The sequence below is a fragment of the Aotus nancymaae genome, unplaced genomic scaffold (assembly GCF_030222135.1).
Source record: "Aotus nancymaae isolate 86718 unplaced genomic scaffold, 86718_ANA_hifiasm-v0.15.2.pri h1tg000019l, whole genome shotgun sequence".
In the NCBI taxonomy this organism is placed as follows: domain Eukaryota; kingdom Metazoa; phylum Chordata; class Mammalia; order Primates; family Aotidae; genus Aotus; species Aotus nancymaae.
Genome location: NW_026988431.1, coordinates 5692156 through 5711356, shown reverse-complemented (window position 1 = coordinate 5711356; position 19201 = coordinate 5692156). Strand labels below are relative to the sequence as shown.

General features: G+C 35.3%; 1 protein-coding gene across 7 annotated transcripts in view; it reads left to right on the top strand.

The window, feature by feature from the left end:
• Positions 1-17030, top strand: part of CMC1 (C-X9-C motif containing 1) — a 78293-nt gene extending 61263 nt beyond the window's left edge. For all 7 annotated transcript variants that reach the window (XM_021666471.2, XM_012435529.2, XM_064378600.1 and 4 more), the window contains 2 exons: positions 13258-13348; positions 16753-17030. In XM_021666471.2, coding sequence (XP_021522146.1) covers positions 13258-13348; positions 16753-16873 — 212 coding nt within the window. In that variant the 3' untranslated portion in view covers positions 16874-17030. The remainder of the gene's footprint in view (positions 1-13257; positions 13349-16752) is intronic.
• Positions 17031-19201: the final 2171 nt, after the last annotated feature.

The window sequence follows — 19201 nt, the reverse complement described above, 5'->3', positions numbered from 1 at the left end:
TGTAAACCACTTGCAAGTATGAAAAATTACAGCAGGTTAGTTCGTTACTTGCATTACTAAAAACACGGATCCTACTTTTGTTTCCCCGTTGTGTAGCTGATGAGGGAAGGTAAAGCATCTACTAGTGACAAGAAATCCTAGAAGGATCCATGTTCAGAAGTTTGCCTGTTTTTTTTTTTGGGTCAGTTGCTTTGATCAATGCCTATTAATGAATTGGTCTATTTAACATCGAACACTATGTGGGACAGCAAAGAGGGAATATGTAAGAAAAATGTATTTGGGGAGACTTAGGGAATCTCTTCCATATGGTCTTTTAAAAAAGATAGGGGGATTTGGTTATTTCATTGGCCACTCTAGGCTGTGCACATGCCTCTCCTTCAAATGAGGGGAGCACTTAATATCTAAAACACGAAATTTAGCACTTCATCATATTTTGTTTGAAGAAGCCACTTTCTTATGTACAAAATCCTTATTTTAATTATTTAAATATATTTTATAGGAATTCTTGAAAACAGAGTATAGAATCAGAAAGTTGAGGTATCTGATGCTATTTTATTTTATATGGCTGCTAAGTGGTCATTTAGCAAAAAGTCAGCAACAGGATCTACCTTATTCTTTACTATGGTAGTGATACAATGTGATGAGCCATTGTCACTTGCTTCTTGGGCCTAATTTGTGACCTCTTGTCAGATAAGTGGACTGAGTCTCTATTGTGTGGGCATGGAAATTTCTAACAAGCATAGCAGTTTTTCCTGTGTTCTGCAAAGGAGTAAGTGGAATCCAATAGTAATTAGAAATATTTTTCTAAAATTAAAAGACCTTGTTCTAAACCAGTCTGTGTACGCCACACTATCTGATCTTGGAAATATGGTGTAGCCTATTTAAAGTTCAGTTTATTCATCGGACAAATGAAGATATAGTGCTTACTTGATAGTGTTTTTTGTAAAATTCAAGTGAGCTAATCAACATAAAGTACCTAGTATAGTAGTACCTGGTACAAAGTAAACACTCAGTTTATCTTAGTTGCCATTTTCATGTTTTTATTGACATTATTATTGACATTATTAACTACCTTGCAAAAAATGATTAGAAAGTTACTTGGGAAAATGGAAAAACAAGAAAAAGGCCACGTGAAATAAGACAGTTTCTATTCAACATTATTAATGTATTCTTGACTTTTGGTTTTTCATCTTCTGTGTTCCTAGCGTTACATACTAACTGCTTCTTGCAAGAATCACATTTTAATCTCAAACTTATATTCTAATAAACTGAGATAATGAATCTCAGTATCCTCCTGAAACTTTTCAATTTTTCTATGAAACCCCAAAGTTTTGTTACTGTTTTTTTTAATTTTATTTATGAATAAATTCCGAATATAGCCTTTACTAAACTGAAGAGATAATCATGATAAAGTAGTGTTGGAAATTTTGATCTATGTCAAAGAAATTAGATAACAGTAATGACAGATTATTTAGCAAGATATTTTAAAATGTTAGAGTGAGTTAAATCAAGTAAAACCTAGTAGAAAATGAGAATTATAAATTTGGCACTCCTTCAATTAATTCACTTATTTATTCAGCTATTTGTTAGCTAAATATATATGAATACTTACAAGTATTCCTTTGTATACAAATAAATGCACAAATATTTGTTGAATATACACTAAGCAAGTAAAGTTTACTGAATGATTATTTTATACCATAGTCTTTGTTTTCTTAAATATTTTATTTTGATTAGGCATTTTAATAGGCTTAAAAAGAATCAGTGGATAAGAAAATATGTTCTAAGGAAAGATATGGAAGATAACTAAGCCTAGAATGATCATAAGATTTAAATCATAAAGCAGTAGCCAAATCATCAGCCACTGTTTCCATCTCACCTGAACTATAGGCAACTAAAAATGTCTTTAGCTGTGTTGTTCAACCTCGTCACCTTTAGACATATTTTAAAATGAAAAATTTAGTTATGCAGTCACATTAGCCACATTTCAGGTGCGCGATAGTCACATGTGACCAGAGGCTATGATATTGGAAAATGCAGCGAATATATCCATAATCACAGAAAGTTTTATGAGACAATAGATATATATGCAAGTTATATAAAAATTTAAATTTATAGTAGTCACATTTTTACAATTTAAAGGGGTAAAACTAATTTCACTATTACATCTTAAAGGGCCAGACGCAGTGGCTCATGCCTGTAATCCCAGCACCTTGGGAGGCTGAGGTAGGTGGATCACTTGAGTCCAGGAATTTGAGACCAGCTTCGCCAACATAGTGAGACCCTGTCTCTTAAAAAAAAAAAAAAATCTTATTTAGCCTAATATGTCCAAAATAATATCTTTTTAACATGCAGCTAATATAAAAATTGTCCTAGAGAATTGAAAGTAAAAGCTATGTTTAATGCATCAATATCATAAGTAAGGATTTTTATCTTTTCTTATCCCCTCCCTGGAATTATGTTAATCTAAGGTATTTCTGGACCGTATGGCTTAAAATTTTAACATAACAACTGTTGGGTGATTTACACTCATCTTAGTAGATGTCTCAGACAGCATTTGACAATAATGATTATTCCTTCCTTGATCCAAACTTTCCCAGAAAAGATAGTTATCTGGTGGATACGTTTTATTAGTTTTTATATTTTAAAGTTGTATTCAGATAATTTATAGAAGAATGAAGACAGTGACTTTAGAAAATAGAGTAAGAATTTAAACATAGCAAGCCCCAGGTGTTATTCCATATTTTCCTTGTTCGGAAAGTTTTATAACTTGGAATGGTTTATGTCCTTTGATTGCAACTAACTGCTCATCATGAACCTGGAACATAATCTGTCTTAAAGATTCTGACTCCATATAGCTCTAATAGGTTCTAGTTTACCATTAATCTTTAAAATTTATTTTATTTTTTACTTTATATTTGAGGGGTACATGTGTAGGTTTCTTACATGAATATATTGTATAGTTCTGGAGTTTGAGCTTCTATTAAACCATCACCCAAACAGTGATCATAGTAACTAGTAGGTAGTTTTTCAGCCCTTGCTCTTTCTACTTCTCCCCTCTCTCCCTCCCTCCCATTTTGGACTCCCCAATATCTATAGTTTCTATTTTTATATTTCTGCATTCCCATTGTTTAGTTCCTACTTATAAGTGACAACATGCAGTGTTGGTCTATTTCTCTGTTAATTCACTTAGGATAATGGCCTCCAGCTAGTTCCATGTTGCTGCAAAGGATGTGTTTTCATTTTTATGGCTGTGTGCACCACATTTTCTTTCTCCAGTCCAGCATTGATGGAAACCTAGGTTGATTCCATGACTTTGCTGTTGTGAATAGTAAACAGCAATAAACATACAAGGGCAAGTGTTTTTTTGGTAGAATGACTTCTTTTCCTTAGGGTAGACATCCAGTAGCAGGATTATCCAGTTTGATTTTTAGTTCTCTGAGAAATCTCCAAACTGCTTTCCATGGGGGCTGAACTCATTTATACTCTGTTTATAAGCATTCCCTTTTTTCTGCATCCTCAACAATATCTCTTGGTCCTTTGTTGGAGGCATAGTTTGCAAGTATTTTCTCCTATTCTCTAGGTTGTCTGTTTACCCTGTTGATGGTTTCTTTTGCAGGGGAGAAGTTCTTTAATTAGTTTAATTTTCAATTCTTCTTTTGTTTCGTTTGCTTTTGAGGTCTTAGTCATAAACTTTTTGCCTAGCCCAATCCACAAGAGTTTTTCATAGGTTTTCTTCTAGAACTTTTTTGTTTTTTTGGGTTGGAGTCTCACTCTGTTGCCCAGGCTGGAGTGCAGTGACATGATATTGGCTCACTGCCACCTCTGCCTCTGAGGTTCAAGTGATCCTCCTTCCCCAGCCTCCTGAGTAGCTGGGATTACAGGCATGCACCACCACATCCTGCTAGTTTTTGTATTTTTTGTAGAGATGGGGTTTCACCATGTCTTGAACTCCTGACATCAGGTGATGCACCCACCTTGGTCTCCCAAAGTGCTGGGATTACAGGCATGAGCCACCACACCCAGCCTTTTTTTTTTTTTTTTTTTTTTTTGTAGTTCTCATTTAAGTCTCTCATCCATCTTGAGATCTTGAGTTAATTTTCTTATGTGATGAGAGGTAGAGATTCAGTTTCATTCTTTTGCATATGGCTAACCAGTTTTCCCAGCACCATTTATTGAATAGAGTATCCTTTCCCCAGTGTTTATTTTTGTTTACTTTGTTGAAAATCAATTGGTTGTAGGTATGCAGCTTTATTTCCAGGTTCTCTATTCTGTTCCATTGTTCTGTGTGTCCATTTTTGTACTGGTCCCATGCTATTTTGGTTACAACAGCTTTGTAGTATATTTTAAAGTTGGGTAATGTGGTATGATGCTTCCAGCTATTTCTTTCTTTTTTTTTTTAGGATTACTTTGGCTATTTGGGCTCTTTTTTGGTTGCATATAAATTTTAGGATTTTTTTCCCCAATTTTGTGAAAAATGACATTGGTAATTTAATAGCAATAGCATTGAGTCTGTAGATTGTTTTGCAGATTATGGGCATTTTAATGACATTGACGCTTCCAATCCATGAGCATTGGTTATTTTTCCATTTGTTTCATCTGTGATTTCTTTCAGCAGTGTTTTATAGTTCTTGTAGAGCTCTTTCACCTCCTTGGTCAGATGTATACTTAGGTATTTTTGTGTGTGTGTGGCTGTTGTAAATGGAATTGAGTTATTAATGTGGTACTCAGCTTGAACATTACTGGTGTATAGAAATACTGATTTTTGGATGTTTATTTTGTATCCTGAAACTTTACTAAAGTCATGAATACTATATATTTTTTTGTCCTTAAAAATGTATTTTCAGGCAAAGTCAGGAGAATTACTTGAGGCTAGGAGTTCAAGATCAACCTGTGCAATATAGCGAGACCTTTTCTCTGAAAAATAAAAATAAAAGAATTGGCTAGGTGTGGTGCCACACACCTGTAGTCCTAGCTACTTGGGAGGGTAAGGTGGGAGGATCACTTGAGCCCAGAGTTCAAGGCTGAGAAATCCTGGGTGACAATAAAAAGAATATTGTTCACTCATCAGTTCCTGATTTTGAGAAAATTCATCTGGGATACTGTCATCTGAAGACTTATAGTCAATATGATTATGTGCTTTTATGATCAATTTCATCATCTTCCTTAAAGTCTGGAGTGCTGCTATTGGTTTCTTTGCATTCTTCTAGTTTATCTAATAATTGTAGAACATCTTTTGGCCAATTTTTTCCCTCTACTGTGGTAGTGTATTAGTTTTCTATTTCTATTGTAACTATACAAACTTAGTAACTTTATTAAGACAACCCAAATTCGTTATATTGTAGTTTCATAGTTCTGAAGTGTGACAGGTCTCACTGGGCTAAAATCAAGGTGTTGTCAGAGCTGTGTTTGTTTCTGGAGCCTCTAGGGGAAAGTCTGTTTCCTTGCCTTTTCCAACAAAGGTGAAGGTATTCGCCTTCTTCCATCTTTAAAGCCACCAAGATATCATCTCTCTGACTCTGCTTCCATCATCTCATCTCTTTTCTCTTATTCTCTTCTGCATCTGTCTTTCACTTTTAAGGACCCTTGTGATTACGTTGGACCTTCCCAGATAACCTCCCTATTTTCAACTAATCAGCAAACTTAATTCTGTCTGCATCCTTAATTCCCATTTGCCATGTATCCTAACATATCATAGGGATTATGACTGGGACATCTTTGGGGACTATTATGCTACCTAACATAGGCAGAAAATGAAAAAAATTTCAAGTTTTAACTGTATGCACTGAAAGCTTTTTTTAAAAAAAGAAAAAGCTACTTTTATATCTTCATGAATGATAATACTATACATTGAACAATATAGTAAAGGTAATGTAATATTGAAAGCTTTATTTCACTATTGCATCCTTCTAGGGGATTGTATCATTTTCTTTTCTTATTATTTTAGTTATTTTTAGCATAGTTGGAAATAATTGACAGGCCATGATGCAATAATTTCTAATATGATGAAACAAAATGTTTGAAGATACAGGAAAATAAGATCAATAAGTTGTATATTGAATCTTAGCTTTATATCAAGATCCAATGATCCTTTTGATAAAATGGGTTTTATTGTATTAATAATATGTCAATTTGTTTTTAGATTTTGGGATGCTTTTAAGAAAGAATAAAGTCATGAAATATCCTTGAAATAGTTACAGAATTACTTATAAAAGAATTCTACAAAACTAAAATGGGGTCTAGTGTACCCTGATTATATACTGAGGGTGAAACACTTGGCTTCCATGCTTTCTCTGATGCCTCATAGTCCTCTGTGTCTTTCCAGTTTCTTCTTTCTCTCCTAGACCGTTAAGTGTTAGGATTCCTTAGTCGTTGCCCAGGGCCTCTTTTCATTATTTTTGTTAAGTTACTACTATCGAAACAGTATTTTCAGAACTTGCTTCAGACTCATATAGCTATCTGCCTTCTACTTGGATGTTTCACAGGCCCCTAACTGAACGTGTCCTAAATCCATCGTCATCTTTATTCCATCTTCCCTCACCAGTTCCCACCAAAACAGAACAAATTCATATGCTGTTCCTTTTTGGTGAGTGTGTGTTATGTAAAACAGTGCTTTTGTTTGTTTTTCTGGCGTTTTTTAAGTTGTCAACCTGTGTCATCATGCACCCAGCAAGAAAATTAGGGGTTATCCTTGACTCCTCCATCTGTTACACTCATAAATAACTGTATTCCGTGTCCTGTTAGTTCTCTCTGGTTTCATTTGTATTCATTCACTTCTCTCCATTCTCACTTTGTCTGTCACAGTCCCTCCTGACTCTTGTACTAAATTTCTCTCCAGTTTTCTTATTTCCAGTTCTGTTTCCCCTCCCTACTCTAAAGTTCTATGCAGAAGAAAACATGATCCTGTCATTCCACTGCATAAAACTCTTTTGAGGATTTTGATAGCCCTTAGAACACAGCCTGAACATTTTAACATTGCCTACTGCTCATACTTGGTACATGCCTTTCCTCCTCTACCTGACATCCACCCCCTCACCACACACACACACTCTAATAGCAAATTTTCTAGCCATTCTGAATCATTCTCTATTATATGTCCTACCTGTTCTCCTCCAGACCTTTATGCCCTTCCCTTTGTCCAGAATACTGTTCACTCTCTTCTTTTGCTAATACAACACAATGTAGAGCATAGCTTAAGAGTACTTCACATTGGAAGTCCCTCCTGAGTATGTTTTAGGTTGCCGTTCTGTGCTTCCATAGCACCCTCCCTGCCCAGAGCAGGTATCAACTCAACTGTTAGCTTTTGAGGATTACTTGTCTTCCTCAGAGAATGTTGTTAGCTCCCACAGAGCAGGAACTCTCTCATTCTTACTCAACATGGTAAACCCAGAAGCTAGAACAGTGTTTAAACATGCAGTGAGTACTTTGAAATGTTTGTTGAATGAATGAATGAATGATATTTTATGAGCCCCTAGATAAATGAGAAAATAATTAGATATTGTAATTTATTGAGTCAGCTAATACATGTGAGTCATTAATTAATTGGACAGTGCGTATTATAAACACAATAAATATTAGCTATTGTTGCTATCATGAAGATAGAAATGTAAGTAATTTTTTCTTTTTTGTTCCACTTTGGTAATTAATGAAAAACTAATAGATTATTTACAAATGAATCTTTTCTTAAAAATTAAGGTAATGATTTGGTGATTTCCCATCTGCAGTGTTATAGATTTGCCTTTGAAAATGGAAATGTTTTTTAAGGATGTGACTGCAGTGAAGAAGCCACTGTTTCAATATATGTCTTGTGAAATAGCGATTCCCAACCTTTTCGGCACCAGGGACCAGTTTTGCAGAAGACAGTTTTTCTAGTGGTTTTGGGATGAAACTATTCCACCTCAGATCATCAGGCATTAGTTAGAGTCTCATAAGGAGTGTGCAGCCTAGATCCCTTGCATGCACAGTTCACAAGAGGGTTTGCGCTCCTGTGAGAATCTAATGCCACTGCTGATCTGACAGGAGGTAGAGCTCAGGCAGTAATGCTCGCTCGCCAGACGCTCACCTCCTGCTGTGCCACCCGGTTCCTAACAGGCCATGGACTGGTACCAGTCTGTGGTCCGGGATTTGGTGAACCCCTGTTGTAAAGGATGTTTATCATTTCTGCACATTATATTTTCCATTTGAACTAATAGTTTTATGGATCTCTAGAAAATTGTCTTTGGAACTCTTTTGCAGGGGGTTGGCTAGAATGTTTGCTGGAAAAGACTCACTGGTATACTTTTTCAGCTTACTTGAATTTATCCTAATTCTCATCTAGTCTGGAATTAATTTATACTTGGCTTTGTCTGTAGGTTGGATTAGATTCTTTCCAAAAGTCAAGCTACTGGGATCATTGATGCAGAGGTCACAGGGAGATCTACAATTCTGTTACTAAATTGTATAGACTGATGTACATAAAGTCAGAACCTCACGAATTACTGTTCATGCTTTTGGTTATACAGAATAATGTGCTTTTTGTCCCTGTGGCCTTGATTTCCTTCAGCTGAGCAGTTATTAGAAAGAAGAGAATAAAAATACTATCTTCATTGTCTCTGCTTTGGTTCAGACCTTCATTACTGCATTGAAAACTGAGGGTGACCTCCTGTTGTCTTCAGGCACTTTTTACTTCGCAGCTTCCAGAAGGGATGATGATTACTGAGAGTGGCGCAGCTCTTAGGCATTGTCTATAGGGACCTGACATTAGACTGTTCACTGCAGAAGTCTTCACATAAAAGATAACTTTTCTTGAGAAAATTTAGTTGTAGATTTTAATTTACATTACAGATTTAAAACTGCAGATACCTTTGTCTGAAGAGAAATCTTACAAAAAGTCAGCACTTAGACCCTCTTTCAGTTTTTTTTTTTTATTATTTTTAGTCCTACATTTTTAAAACCTCTTATAATTCAGTAACTGTTCAAAAGATCTTTTCTACATTATGTTTAAAGCACCTCTCTGCTTTTATTTTTATCCAGTTTTATATAAGGAAAGTTTTGTTATTCAGATTCCTATTTGTAGAGTTGATATGATGTATTATGAATTTAGGGTGATTTTTAAGTCTGCCCTACTATGTTCTTTAATAAACAGGATGTCCTAATTTTTTTCCACCTATTAAGATGATGGTGTAGTCATGGAAATATTTTCTATAGCTCATGTGTTAAAATTCTAAAGTATATTGGTATCCAAATATACCTTTGCTTTTTGTAATGCTAGGAGAAAATAGGCATTTTTTGAAGACTTTACTGGCTAATAAAATCAAAGTCCTGAAAAGTTAAGAATAAGTGCTGTGTCTAAAGATGATTGTGAAAAAATTCATTTTTAAAATCAAATTAATGGAGATATGAATAGAGTGGTTCTAGTCAGAGAAATGAAATAATGGGGATTATTTCTTTTAATTTAGTGTGTTTTAAAAGTTGTCATCTCAGTGAATACTTTAGTTCTAATTGGATAACTGCACTTGCAAAGTAATGATGTTGCTTAAAACTGACTATGTGCAGAGAAAGTGTAAAAGATGAACTATCTGCTATTTCTAGTTCAATGCACAGTTGTCATACTTATCCTTTGCTCGATTAAGGAACCACATTTTTGGGGGTTATTTAAATATTAAAGTACATCCGGAAGTTCCATAAATTAAAAATAAATTATTTCTGTTACTGTTTTATATGGAGGCTCCCAAGTTTTTTTCATATCATAGTTAAACTGGAAATTATATAGATTACTTGTACTTAATTACAGTGTGAATAATTATTTTGTCCATTATGTTAAAGTTAGAAGAAGACTTTATCTCTTTATGTTTTTTTCCTAGATAATCTTGATCCAAATTTAATTATATGCAAAAAAAATTTTTTTTAATTATTTTTTTGTTACAGAGTCTCACTCTGTTGCTCAGGCTGGAGTGCAGTGGCATGATCTCAACTCACTGCAGCCTCCTCTTCCCGGGTTCAAGTGATTCTCCTGCCTCAGCCTCTCAAATAGCTGGGATTACAGGCACCTGCCACCACGCCAAGTTAATTTTTGTATTTTTAGTAGAGATGGGGTTTCACCATGTTAGCCAGTCTGAACTCAAACTCCTGGCCTCAAGTGATTCACCCACCTTGGCCTCCCAAAGTGCTGAGATTACAGGCGTGAGCCTCAAAGAATATTTTTACCAATAGTATATGATATTAAGGGGTTTCTTTGAGATAAATGAAGAGTTTACAAAAGAAAGATATGGAATTTTATGTTCTTGATATTTTAAAGAAAAAATGTATTGAGTGCTCATTACTTTAAGCCTTTGAATAACTTTTAACAATCTCTCTACATTCCTACTCTGTTTATTGATATTCTTTTGTATTACCTTAAGATTGAATTGAATGAAATTTGATTTTTATAGTATTTAATAGTAATTAAAATTATTGATAGAATCAGATATACAAGCTCCTTAAAATTTAACATAAATTGAAAAATGGAAGTAATTTAAATTGGATTTGTTTCAGAATACCATTTTAGAAATCAGTTGGCAGTATTAGCAACATCACTATTATATGAATATATGCTAATGAAGGATGAAGGAAAGGTCCTCATTAAAATCTTGTTGCTAAACAAGTGACAGAAACCTTACAGACAGCTTGAGGCTTCAGGTCAGTCACATTTACTCCTGAAGAGATTTGGACAAGTGTGAAACTGCATAGATGATGCCTTTGTTGTGATCAGAACACATAAATGCTTTTTTGCACCAGTTCCCTACCAAGGACATTTTTATTAATATTAGACAAAAAAAATCTTAATGCAATGCCTAAATTCAGAAAGTAAACATTTGCTAACAACCATTGTCTCTGTGTTTTCAGAAAAGGAATAAGGTTTGGTCAACTAGTGTGTTTTCATTAGGCAGAATTCATGATCTCATTACCTTTCTTCCAGACATTATTTGGGTGAACTGGTCTGGTGTAGGTATAGTAAGGTGACAGTAAAGGTAAGATGGTGCAGGGGAATCCGGCCCATGGTTCATTGCCACTATTGAACATGGCAGTTCTCTTAAAGAAGGCTTTAGGTAGATTTAGTTAATTCTGGATTAACTTTGTATACATATTGTTTGAGTATTGCCCATGTCTTTTTATTTGGGATAGTAGTCTTTGCTTATATAAAAGTAGATCTAAACATCATGCTATAAATAGAAAAGTTAACACGTAGTAATAGCTAAGCATTCCAGAGTGAAAGTTAATTGACTTTTAGATAGCCATGTAGCTACCCTTCAGTGTCTCCACTGAAAATGAGCTGGCTGTAAGTCTGCTTTGCCTTTTGAGTGTTAGAGAGTCCTTAGTCAAAAGGCACAAAGGAATTTGACTTGGTTTAATTTGACCTGTGTGCCCAGCTCATCTGCATCAAGAGGAACAAGAACATTTGTAGTTGGAATAACGAAGATACTTGATTACATTTAGAGTCTAACAGACTGGGTTGGGAATGAGAGAGCAAATGGTGGGACTGCTGAGACTAGTGAAGCAGAAGCCAAAGGGAACTAATCCTGTGTGTCCTTAAAGGGGAATACTATGCATCACTCATTTCATGTGATCATGCACATTAAATTATTTGAATTAAAGTCATTTCTTGCATCCTTTGTTCCTTGTTCCTATTCCACCAATTTTCTTTGAAGTATCACTGTGATGTTGTGTGTGGATACAGATATCTGTGTTGTAGGGCTCTTGTCTCAGCAAAGCCCCCCCTAATAAATTGTTTATGCATTTAACAAATCTAATTTTTGGTTTCTTACGGTTTTAAAATATTTTTATGACATAAATATGTATGTTCATGGACACTTCTAAAATTATCTGTTTAAGATAATTATAATATATATTGCTAAGTAACTGGAAGGAAAACACAAAGCTCAAAAAAAGAGAGGAATCTTGATTGTTTTGTATTTTAAAAGTTACAAAAAATATTGAGAAGACACTTGTTTTTATTATACTTTTGTAAGGACGATGTTTAAGATCTGACTTGAAATAGTTGCTTACTTATAGTAGATTAGAGGTGGCAGAGTCTGGAACTAGAGCACCCAGTGATCAGGAGAGACCAGAATAGTCCACGAGAGTAGCTGCAAAAGATGAGGAGCAAAGCCTATTGTCCTGTGTACGAGATAAGATAGGAGTGAGTCTGACCCAAAGCAAACACAAGACAGAGTAGTAAGTGGCCCAGCTGTGGGTAGCATAGGCACCAGGCTTTTCTGGGTTTGTGGTCCTGAAAAGGCAGAATACCCAAGGTGCCAGTACAATTTAAAGGGCAAACTAGCAGAATGGAAATTTGACAGAAAGCCATTTGTAATATCTAGGGCACCTAGAACTTACTTGGAAATGAAGTGGGAGTCCTGTTATTAGAAGTTAAGAAACCATGGCAGGGTTGTGTAAAAGAAGAGGGATGCCTTGATGTCATCAGGTGGGAATCCACCATCTTTTGTTGCCAGGTACTAAGAAGATATGGAGAGACTAGACAACAGGCACCAATGGCTGGAAACAATTCCCCTTCAAAGGAGGAATCAACTCTTCGTATTTATCCTGGAATATACAGTCATATACTGCATGGCAATGTTGAGGTCAACAACAGACCATGTATATGATGGTGGTCTCATAAGATAATAATGCTATATTTTTACCGTACCTTTTCTGTGTTTAGAAATGTTTACATACAAAAGTACTTACCTTTCTGTTATAATTGCCTGCAGTATTCAGTATAGTAACATGTGGTACAGGTTTATAGCCTAGGCTATACCAAATAGTCTAGATGTCTAGTCAGCTGTACCGTCTAGGTTTGTGTAAGTACACCCTGATCTTTAGACCATGATGAAATTGCCAAATGATGCATTTCTCAGACTGTATCCTCATTGTTAAGCAGGACATGATTGTACTCTTTCTCTACTAGAAATCCTGTCTCAATCCTGTCTCTATGAAGTCTCCTTACCCTTCATCTCAGAAGTCCTCTCTCCCTCTTCTCAAATCAAATTTATTTCTACAAAGTGAATATCACTCATCCTATTCTGCCTTTCACTGGTGTACATGTCTTTTGTTGAGCATGGTACTATGTGCCTAGCACAATCTACATAATGTTCAAGGCTGCAGTGAGCTATAATCGTGCCACTGCACTCCAGCCTGGATTACAGAGCGAGACTTTGTCTCTAAAAAGAAAAACTGTGTGTGTGTGTGTATTTATATAGATGTAGTTACAAGTACTTTCTCCTTCTAAATTTATTTCAGATTTTACCAAATGTTGCAAGGACACTGGAGTTCTTATGGTAATAAAATGTCGGAAAGAAAACTCTGCATTGAAAGAATGTCTAACTACTTAGTAAGTAGTTATCTCAGTGTTTGTACTTCTGTGTGTATGTGTGTGTGGTAGATAAGAGTATGTTACTTAACTCATTACATGTAATGTATTCTGTACCTCTCGATACCAAATTTATTATGTTGTTGGCTGAATCTGAAGTTCCAATATAGTCTTAAAAATGCAACATATTTATGAGTCTTTTAAATTTTTGTCAGCATTGTATCTAATTAAAAAGATGAAGTCAGCAAACAAAAGTATATGACTTTTTACCATTTAACAAATATTTTTTGTGAGCAGTTTGATCTGTAAAATATAGTACAGACTGATTTTTGTTTATTCTAATGTAAAGATAACTGAATTAAAATATCTCTGAGACCTTTTACAGCCTTGTGATTTGTTGAATTAATATAATTTGACTCCTAGAAAGTTAAGATAAATTATATAGGTGATAAGAAGGTAAATTTAGATTTTTGAAGTTAACTAAATTAATTTGTAAAATAATTTTATAATGCCATGTTTACTAACATTTTGTTGTAGTTCCTTAAATCCTAGTAAAAGATCCCCCCAAAAATTCTTTGAATTCACATGTTGATTTATTCACCCACGTTCTATTGCCCATATTATTGACAGATATTATTGCAGAATACTTTAGCAAGTATAGTTAATTGAAAGTTGAGAGATCTTAGTTTTGGTAAGCCTTTATTTCCTTTAATTTCTGTAGCTTGTGCAGCATATATGTCAGTATGGTATATTTCTTAGGGGATTAGATTAAAAAAGCATTGAGCACCTGAACCCTACATTTATTTTTTAATAACAGAGTATGTACACATAAATCTATAGACATTTTTTTAGAATGGTGGAGTTGGAAGAGACTTTAGGGATTATGTAAACTCATCTCTATATTTGTAGATGAAACATAATCAATGTTGATGTTTTTTTCTTCAGTTAATAATATCAACAGCAGACCTTATTTATGGTCCCTATTTATACTCAGTGCTTTACTATAGAGGATTGAAAGTTCATTCTGTGACTTTATATTCTTTCATTTCTATTCCTGAGTGCTCCCAAGAACTGTTTACTGAGTAAATGAATCCCTTAAACTTTTGTGTGACTGAATTGTTAAATTCTGTCTCGTATATTAAATAATTTTTATATCTCAGATTCAGTCATCATCATTGTTATTGTTAGTTTGACATATTATCTTTCACTCCAGATGGGGCAGCTCTAGAACAGAGTAGACAGGCATATAGACTGCAGAGAGGGCAACCTGGGTTCAGCTTCTGTATCAGTGCCAGCTTAGCTGGCCATGTGACCTTAGGCAGGTTCATTGTAAGAAATCATAATTATACCTTATAAGTGATTGATTGTGAGATACTATATATAAACACATTTATCATGATAGGTATTCAGTAAATTTTAGCTTTTTTTATTAGTATTTTTTACTATTTATCTGAATATTAATCATTTGAATATCCTTCTCTCTCACACACCCTAGAAGTACGAGAAAATAACAGATTCTAGTCCACTTGAGGGGAGGGGAGGGACTTGGAAGGATGGCTGTTTCTGCTTGTTTAGAAGAGATAAGCAGTGAAGGAAACAAAGAAGGATTTGACATTTACTGAAAGTAAATGGAAAATTACTAAGGAAAATTTTACTTGACTTTGAGTCCCCAGATAGACTAAGAAATATTTGTTCATCTTTAAATAAGGTGTTCTTCTTTGTTAATTACTATTGACATTTCCATGAAATGAATGTAACTGCTCTCCTCTCTCATCTTGAAACATTAATGGTTTGTGCTCCTTTTTTTCTACCTCTTACCTTCATTTTTTCCTTAATACACTATGTTCTGATTTCTGTCCTCACTTCACTGAACTTGCTCTTTTTAAAGGCTCTAATGGGCTGATGGTAACCAAATCCAACAAATTGTTCTTTCTCTTTTACTTCACCTATCTCTTCCAATCCCATCTTAAAAGTCTCCATCTTCCCTGATAATACTTTTCCCCATTTCCCCAACATCTCTCTGTACTTCTCAACATTTTCTTTCTTAATCTACTCAATTAAGTTGGTGTTTCCCCAAGTTCTCTTCTCATTCTTAAATCTGGGAAAGTTTAGTTTGCACTCATATTGTTTCCCTAAGTTCTCTTCTCATTCTTAAATCTGAGAAAGTTTAGTTTGGCCGGGCGTCGTGTCTCACGCCTATAATCCCAGTACTTTGGGAGGTCGAGGCGGGTGGATCACGAGGTCAGGAGTTCAAGACCAGCCTGGTCAAGATGGTAAAACACCAACTCTAACAAAAATACAAAAATTAGCTGGGCATGGTAACAGGCGCCTGTAATCTCAGCTACTCGGGAGGCTGAGGCAGGAGAATTGCTTGAACCCAGAGGGTGGAGGTTGCAGTGAGCCGAGATCGTGCCACTGCACTCCAGCCTGGGCAACAGAATGAGACTTTGTCTTAAAAAAAAAAAAAAAGGAAGTAACATTTCTTTGTCCAAGTCTAAAACTGAACTTGGCTCCTTTTGCTTGGCCTACAGCGTGCCTTTGTGAATTATACAGTAGCCTAGTATCTACAGTCTTGTTGCCTAACTCAAATTGGTTGTTTCCTATTGATTTCTGCAGTTTCCCCACATCATCACTTCCTTTTCATTCCTACAGCTCCTCCCTTGGCCTGTGTCTTCATCATTTTTTGCCTAGATTATTTTAACAGTTTATTGGAGATCTTGCCTCTAACCTTGCTTGCCCCCTTTTGTCCTATCTGCCACATGTTGTCAGATTCATTCAAGACGCAAAACTGATCTTACAGGTGCGGTGCTCTATTAATTGTGCCCCATTTCCTTTGGTATAGATTTTAATTTCTTAGTATGGCATAAATGGCACATCACAATTTGACCTTTGCCCATTCCATCTTCATTTCAGGCCTTTTCTCCTGTGTGCATAATCTGCTAGAGTGGTATACCCCTCTACTTGCAGTTTTTTATGCATCAGTTTTTCCTCATCCATGTGCCTTCCCACTCTTGCCTTCTATATGGATTTCTGTTGGTCTTTCAAAGTGCAACTTAGGCATTTCCCCTTGATATCTCTGCCTTCCCCATTTTTCCATGTTTCCATAGTACACTGGGCCATACCTCTGTCACAGTATTTTGTATACTTAATTGTAATCTGGTCTTTGTCTGCCCTATAACACCATGGGCTTCCAGGACAGGAGCTTTGCTTCTCATTGCTCTATCCTCTGACAGTGCTATATACAAATGAGTGATTTGGTCTTTAGTTTGGTAGCATAATGTTAACAGTGAATTTGTAACCATTACTAAAAGTCTGCTTCTAAAGATTAAGCCTGATGAACCAGATGTCTAAATATTAGTAATTAAAGTAAGCTTACATTTAACACATGCAAGATTATTTAAAGTATTTTCGTTTCCTTCTCATAGCTATACTGATCCAGCCTTTTATGAAGAATGCAAAATGGAATATCTGAAGGAAAGGGAAGAATTCAGGAGAACTGGAATTCCTGCAAAGAAAAGGCTACAGAAGCTTCCCACAAGCATGTAGGCAGATATTGAAATGACATTCAGGAAATCTAATATTCATGGAAGTCATTTTATAGTATAAATCACCTTAAATAATGGACTGAAGATAAGAATATGTGTTTGCTTTATCTTAATTATGGAAATATTAATTTTATCTGAAATAAATATTTTATTTCAAAGTTCTGGTTTCTTTTTCTTTTTTTTTTTTGAGACAGAGTTTCGCTCTTGTTACCCAGGCTGGAGTGCAATGGCGCAATTTCGGCTCACCGCAACCTCCGCCTTCTGGGTTCAAGCAATTCTCCTGCCTCAGCCTCCCGAGTAGCTGGGACTACAGGCACACACCACCATGCTTGGCTAATTTTTTATATGTTTAGTAGAGATGGGGTTTCACCATGTTGACCAGGATGGTCTCGATCTCTTGAGCCACCCGCCTCGGCCTCCCAAAGTGCTGGGATTATAGGCGTGAGCCACCGCGCCTGGCCAAAGTTCTGGTTTCTTAAATAGAAAAGGAGTAATTACTGAAGTGGGATTTGGTTTTCCTGGTCATTCTGGACCTTTTAAAAGTTTTCCCACAACTGTAGTTCTGTAACAGTGATACTGATTTTTTAGAGTTCAAATATGGACCTTACATTACTTTTCTTCCAATATATACAGGCTAATGGCTAATCACGGGAGCCAAAACTAAAGAAAAGTAGGAATGGACAACTTTCAAAGGTGTTAATAATAACTAGGGAGTATAGCAGAATGACCATGAACCAGAATCCTACCTGGTTCTACCACTTACTAGCTATACAACTGTGGAAGTAAATCTAATACAGCATGTGAGGATTTACTGAGTATTGCAGGTACAAGTACAGTGTAGTGTATAAGACAGTGTTTCAGACCTGGTAGATGCTTTTATATTGGTAGTTACTGTTATTAGTAGTACAGGCTTATTTGGAAACTATCTTAGTCCATTTTCTGTTGCTATAGGAGAATACCCAAGACCAGGTAATTTTTAAGAAGAGCTTATTTGGCTTACAGTTCTGGAGTTTATTTGCCAGCAGCTTCTGGCAAGGGCTTTCATACTGCATCAAAACATAACAGGGTGAAAAAAATAGAAGGACAAACAAGTGTGTGCAAGAGACTTAAGCTGAGCAAGCTTTTATAACAACCGACTCTCCTGAGAACTTATACTTGCAATAACGGCATAAATCCATTCATGAGGGCTCCACCTTCATCACCCAATTACCTCATAAAAAGCTCGATATCTTAGTACTGTTAAATTAGCAATTAAGTTTCCAACAAACGAACTCTTGGGGAACACACTCAAACCACAGCAGAACCACAGGTAAGGAGATACATACTTATATGAATTAATTTTACTTAGGTCTTTGATGGAGAATTTTCTAAAGCGTATTGTATGTTCTTAACCTGGTAACTTGGCTACAGAATCCTTTAATCTTTCATTTTGAGAAGTTATTTTTCTAAGTGAATTACCATTCTGTAACATAGTAATGGACTCAGGAAGTAGTATAAAAATTTCCATCCCAATTTAGTAATTTGAACTTTCATATTAAAAGTTATTTCTCCCCCACCATCAGCCATTGTAACTAGTTTCAAGCCATTGTAACTAGTTTCAAGATAAGTAAATTTTATTTATATTTTCACAGTCCTCATTAAAATCACAAATAGAAATTACTATGCACTAAGACAAGGTTTAACTTTGGCTCCAATCCCCATGAAACAGATGTGAGATTTTTTTTTTAAAGGACTTAAATCAAATAGGACACTAAAGAATCAATAGGTGTTCAAGTTCCACACTTTACTCTTGAGTGAACCACTCAAAAAACTATTTTACTCTTATATGAAATACAAAGAACCCACATTTTCCCAGCCACAGATCAAAAGAGAGATTACTAGAGCAGACAAAAGCAAAGCAAATATAGAAATCTAGAGACCACACAGGATAGGGGTAAAGATGCCTTTATTTCCACATTGACCTTTTGGTATTGGTGCATTTCCTAGATCACAGGACCTTAACTGTTTTTAGAGATAACTCAAATGAATATGGAATTTAGTTGAAGAAGCTAGTGAAATATACAATCTGTGGCTATTTTATAGCTTTGATTAAAATCAAAAGTAGCCCACTTCATGTGGAAATTCACTTATGTACATGTGGCTTTCCCCACAGAAGCCAAATTAGATTATATAGTATAAATAATATATTCATCCTCTTTATGTCAAAGACTAAACCATAAATTGTAACCTTCAGAATACCCATGCATATCCATACTGAATTTTTTCACTAGGTACATCTGCCTCAGTTGTGTCTTGCTTGCTTATTGGCGCCTCTGTTGATATTATTCCA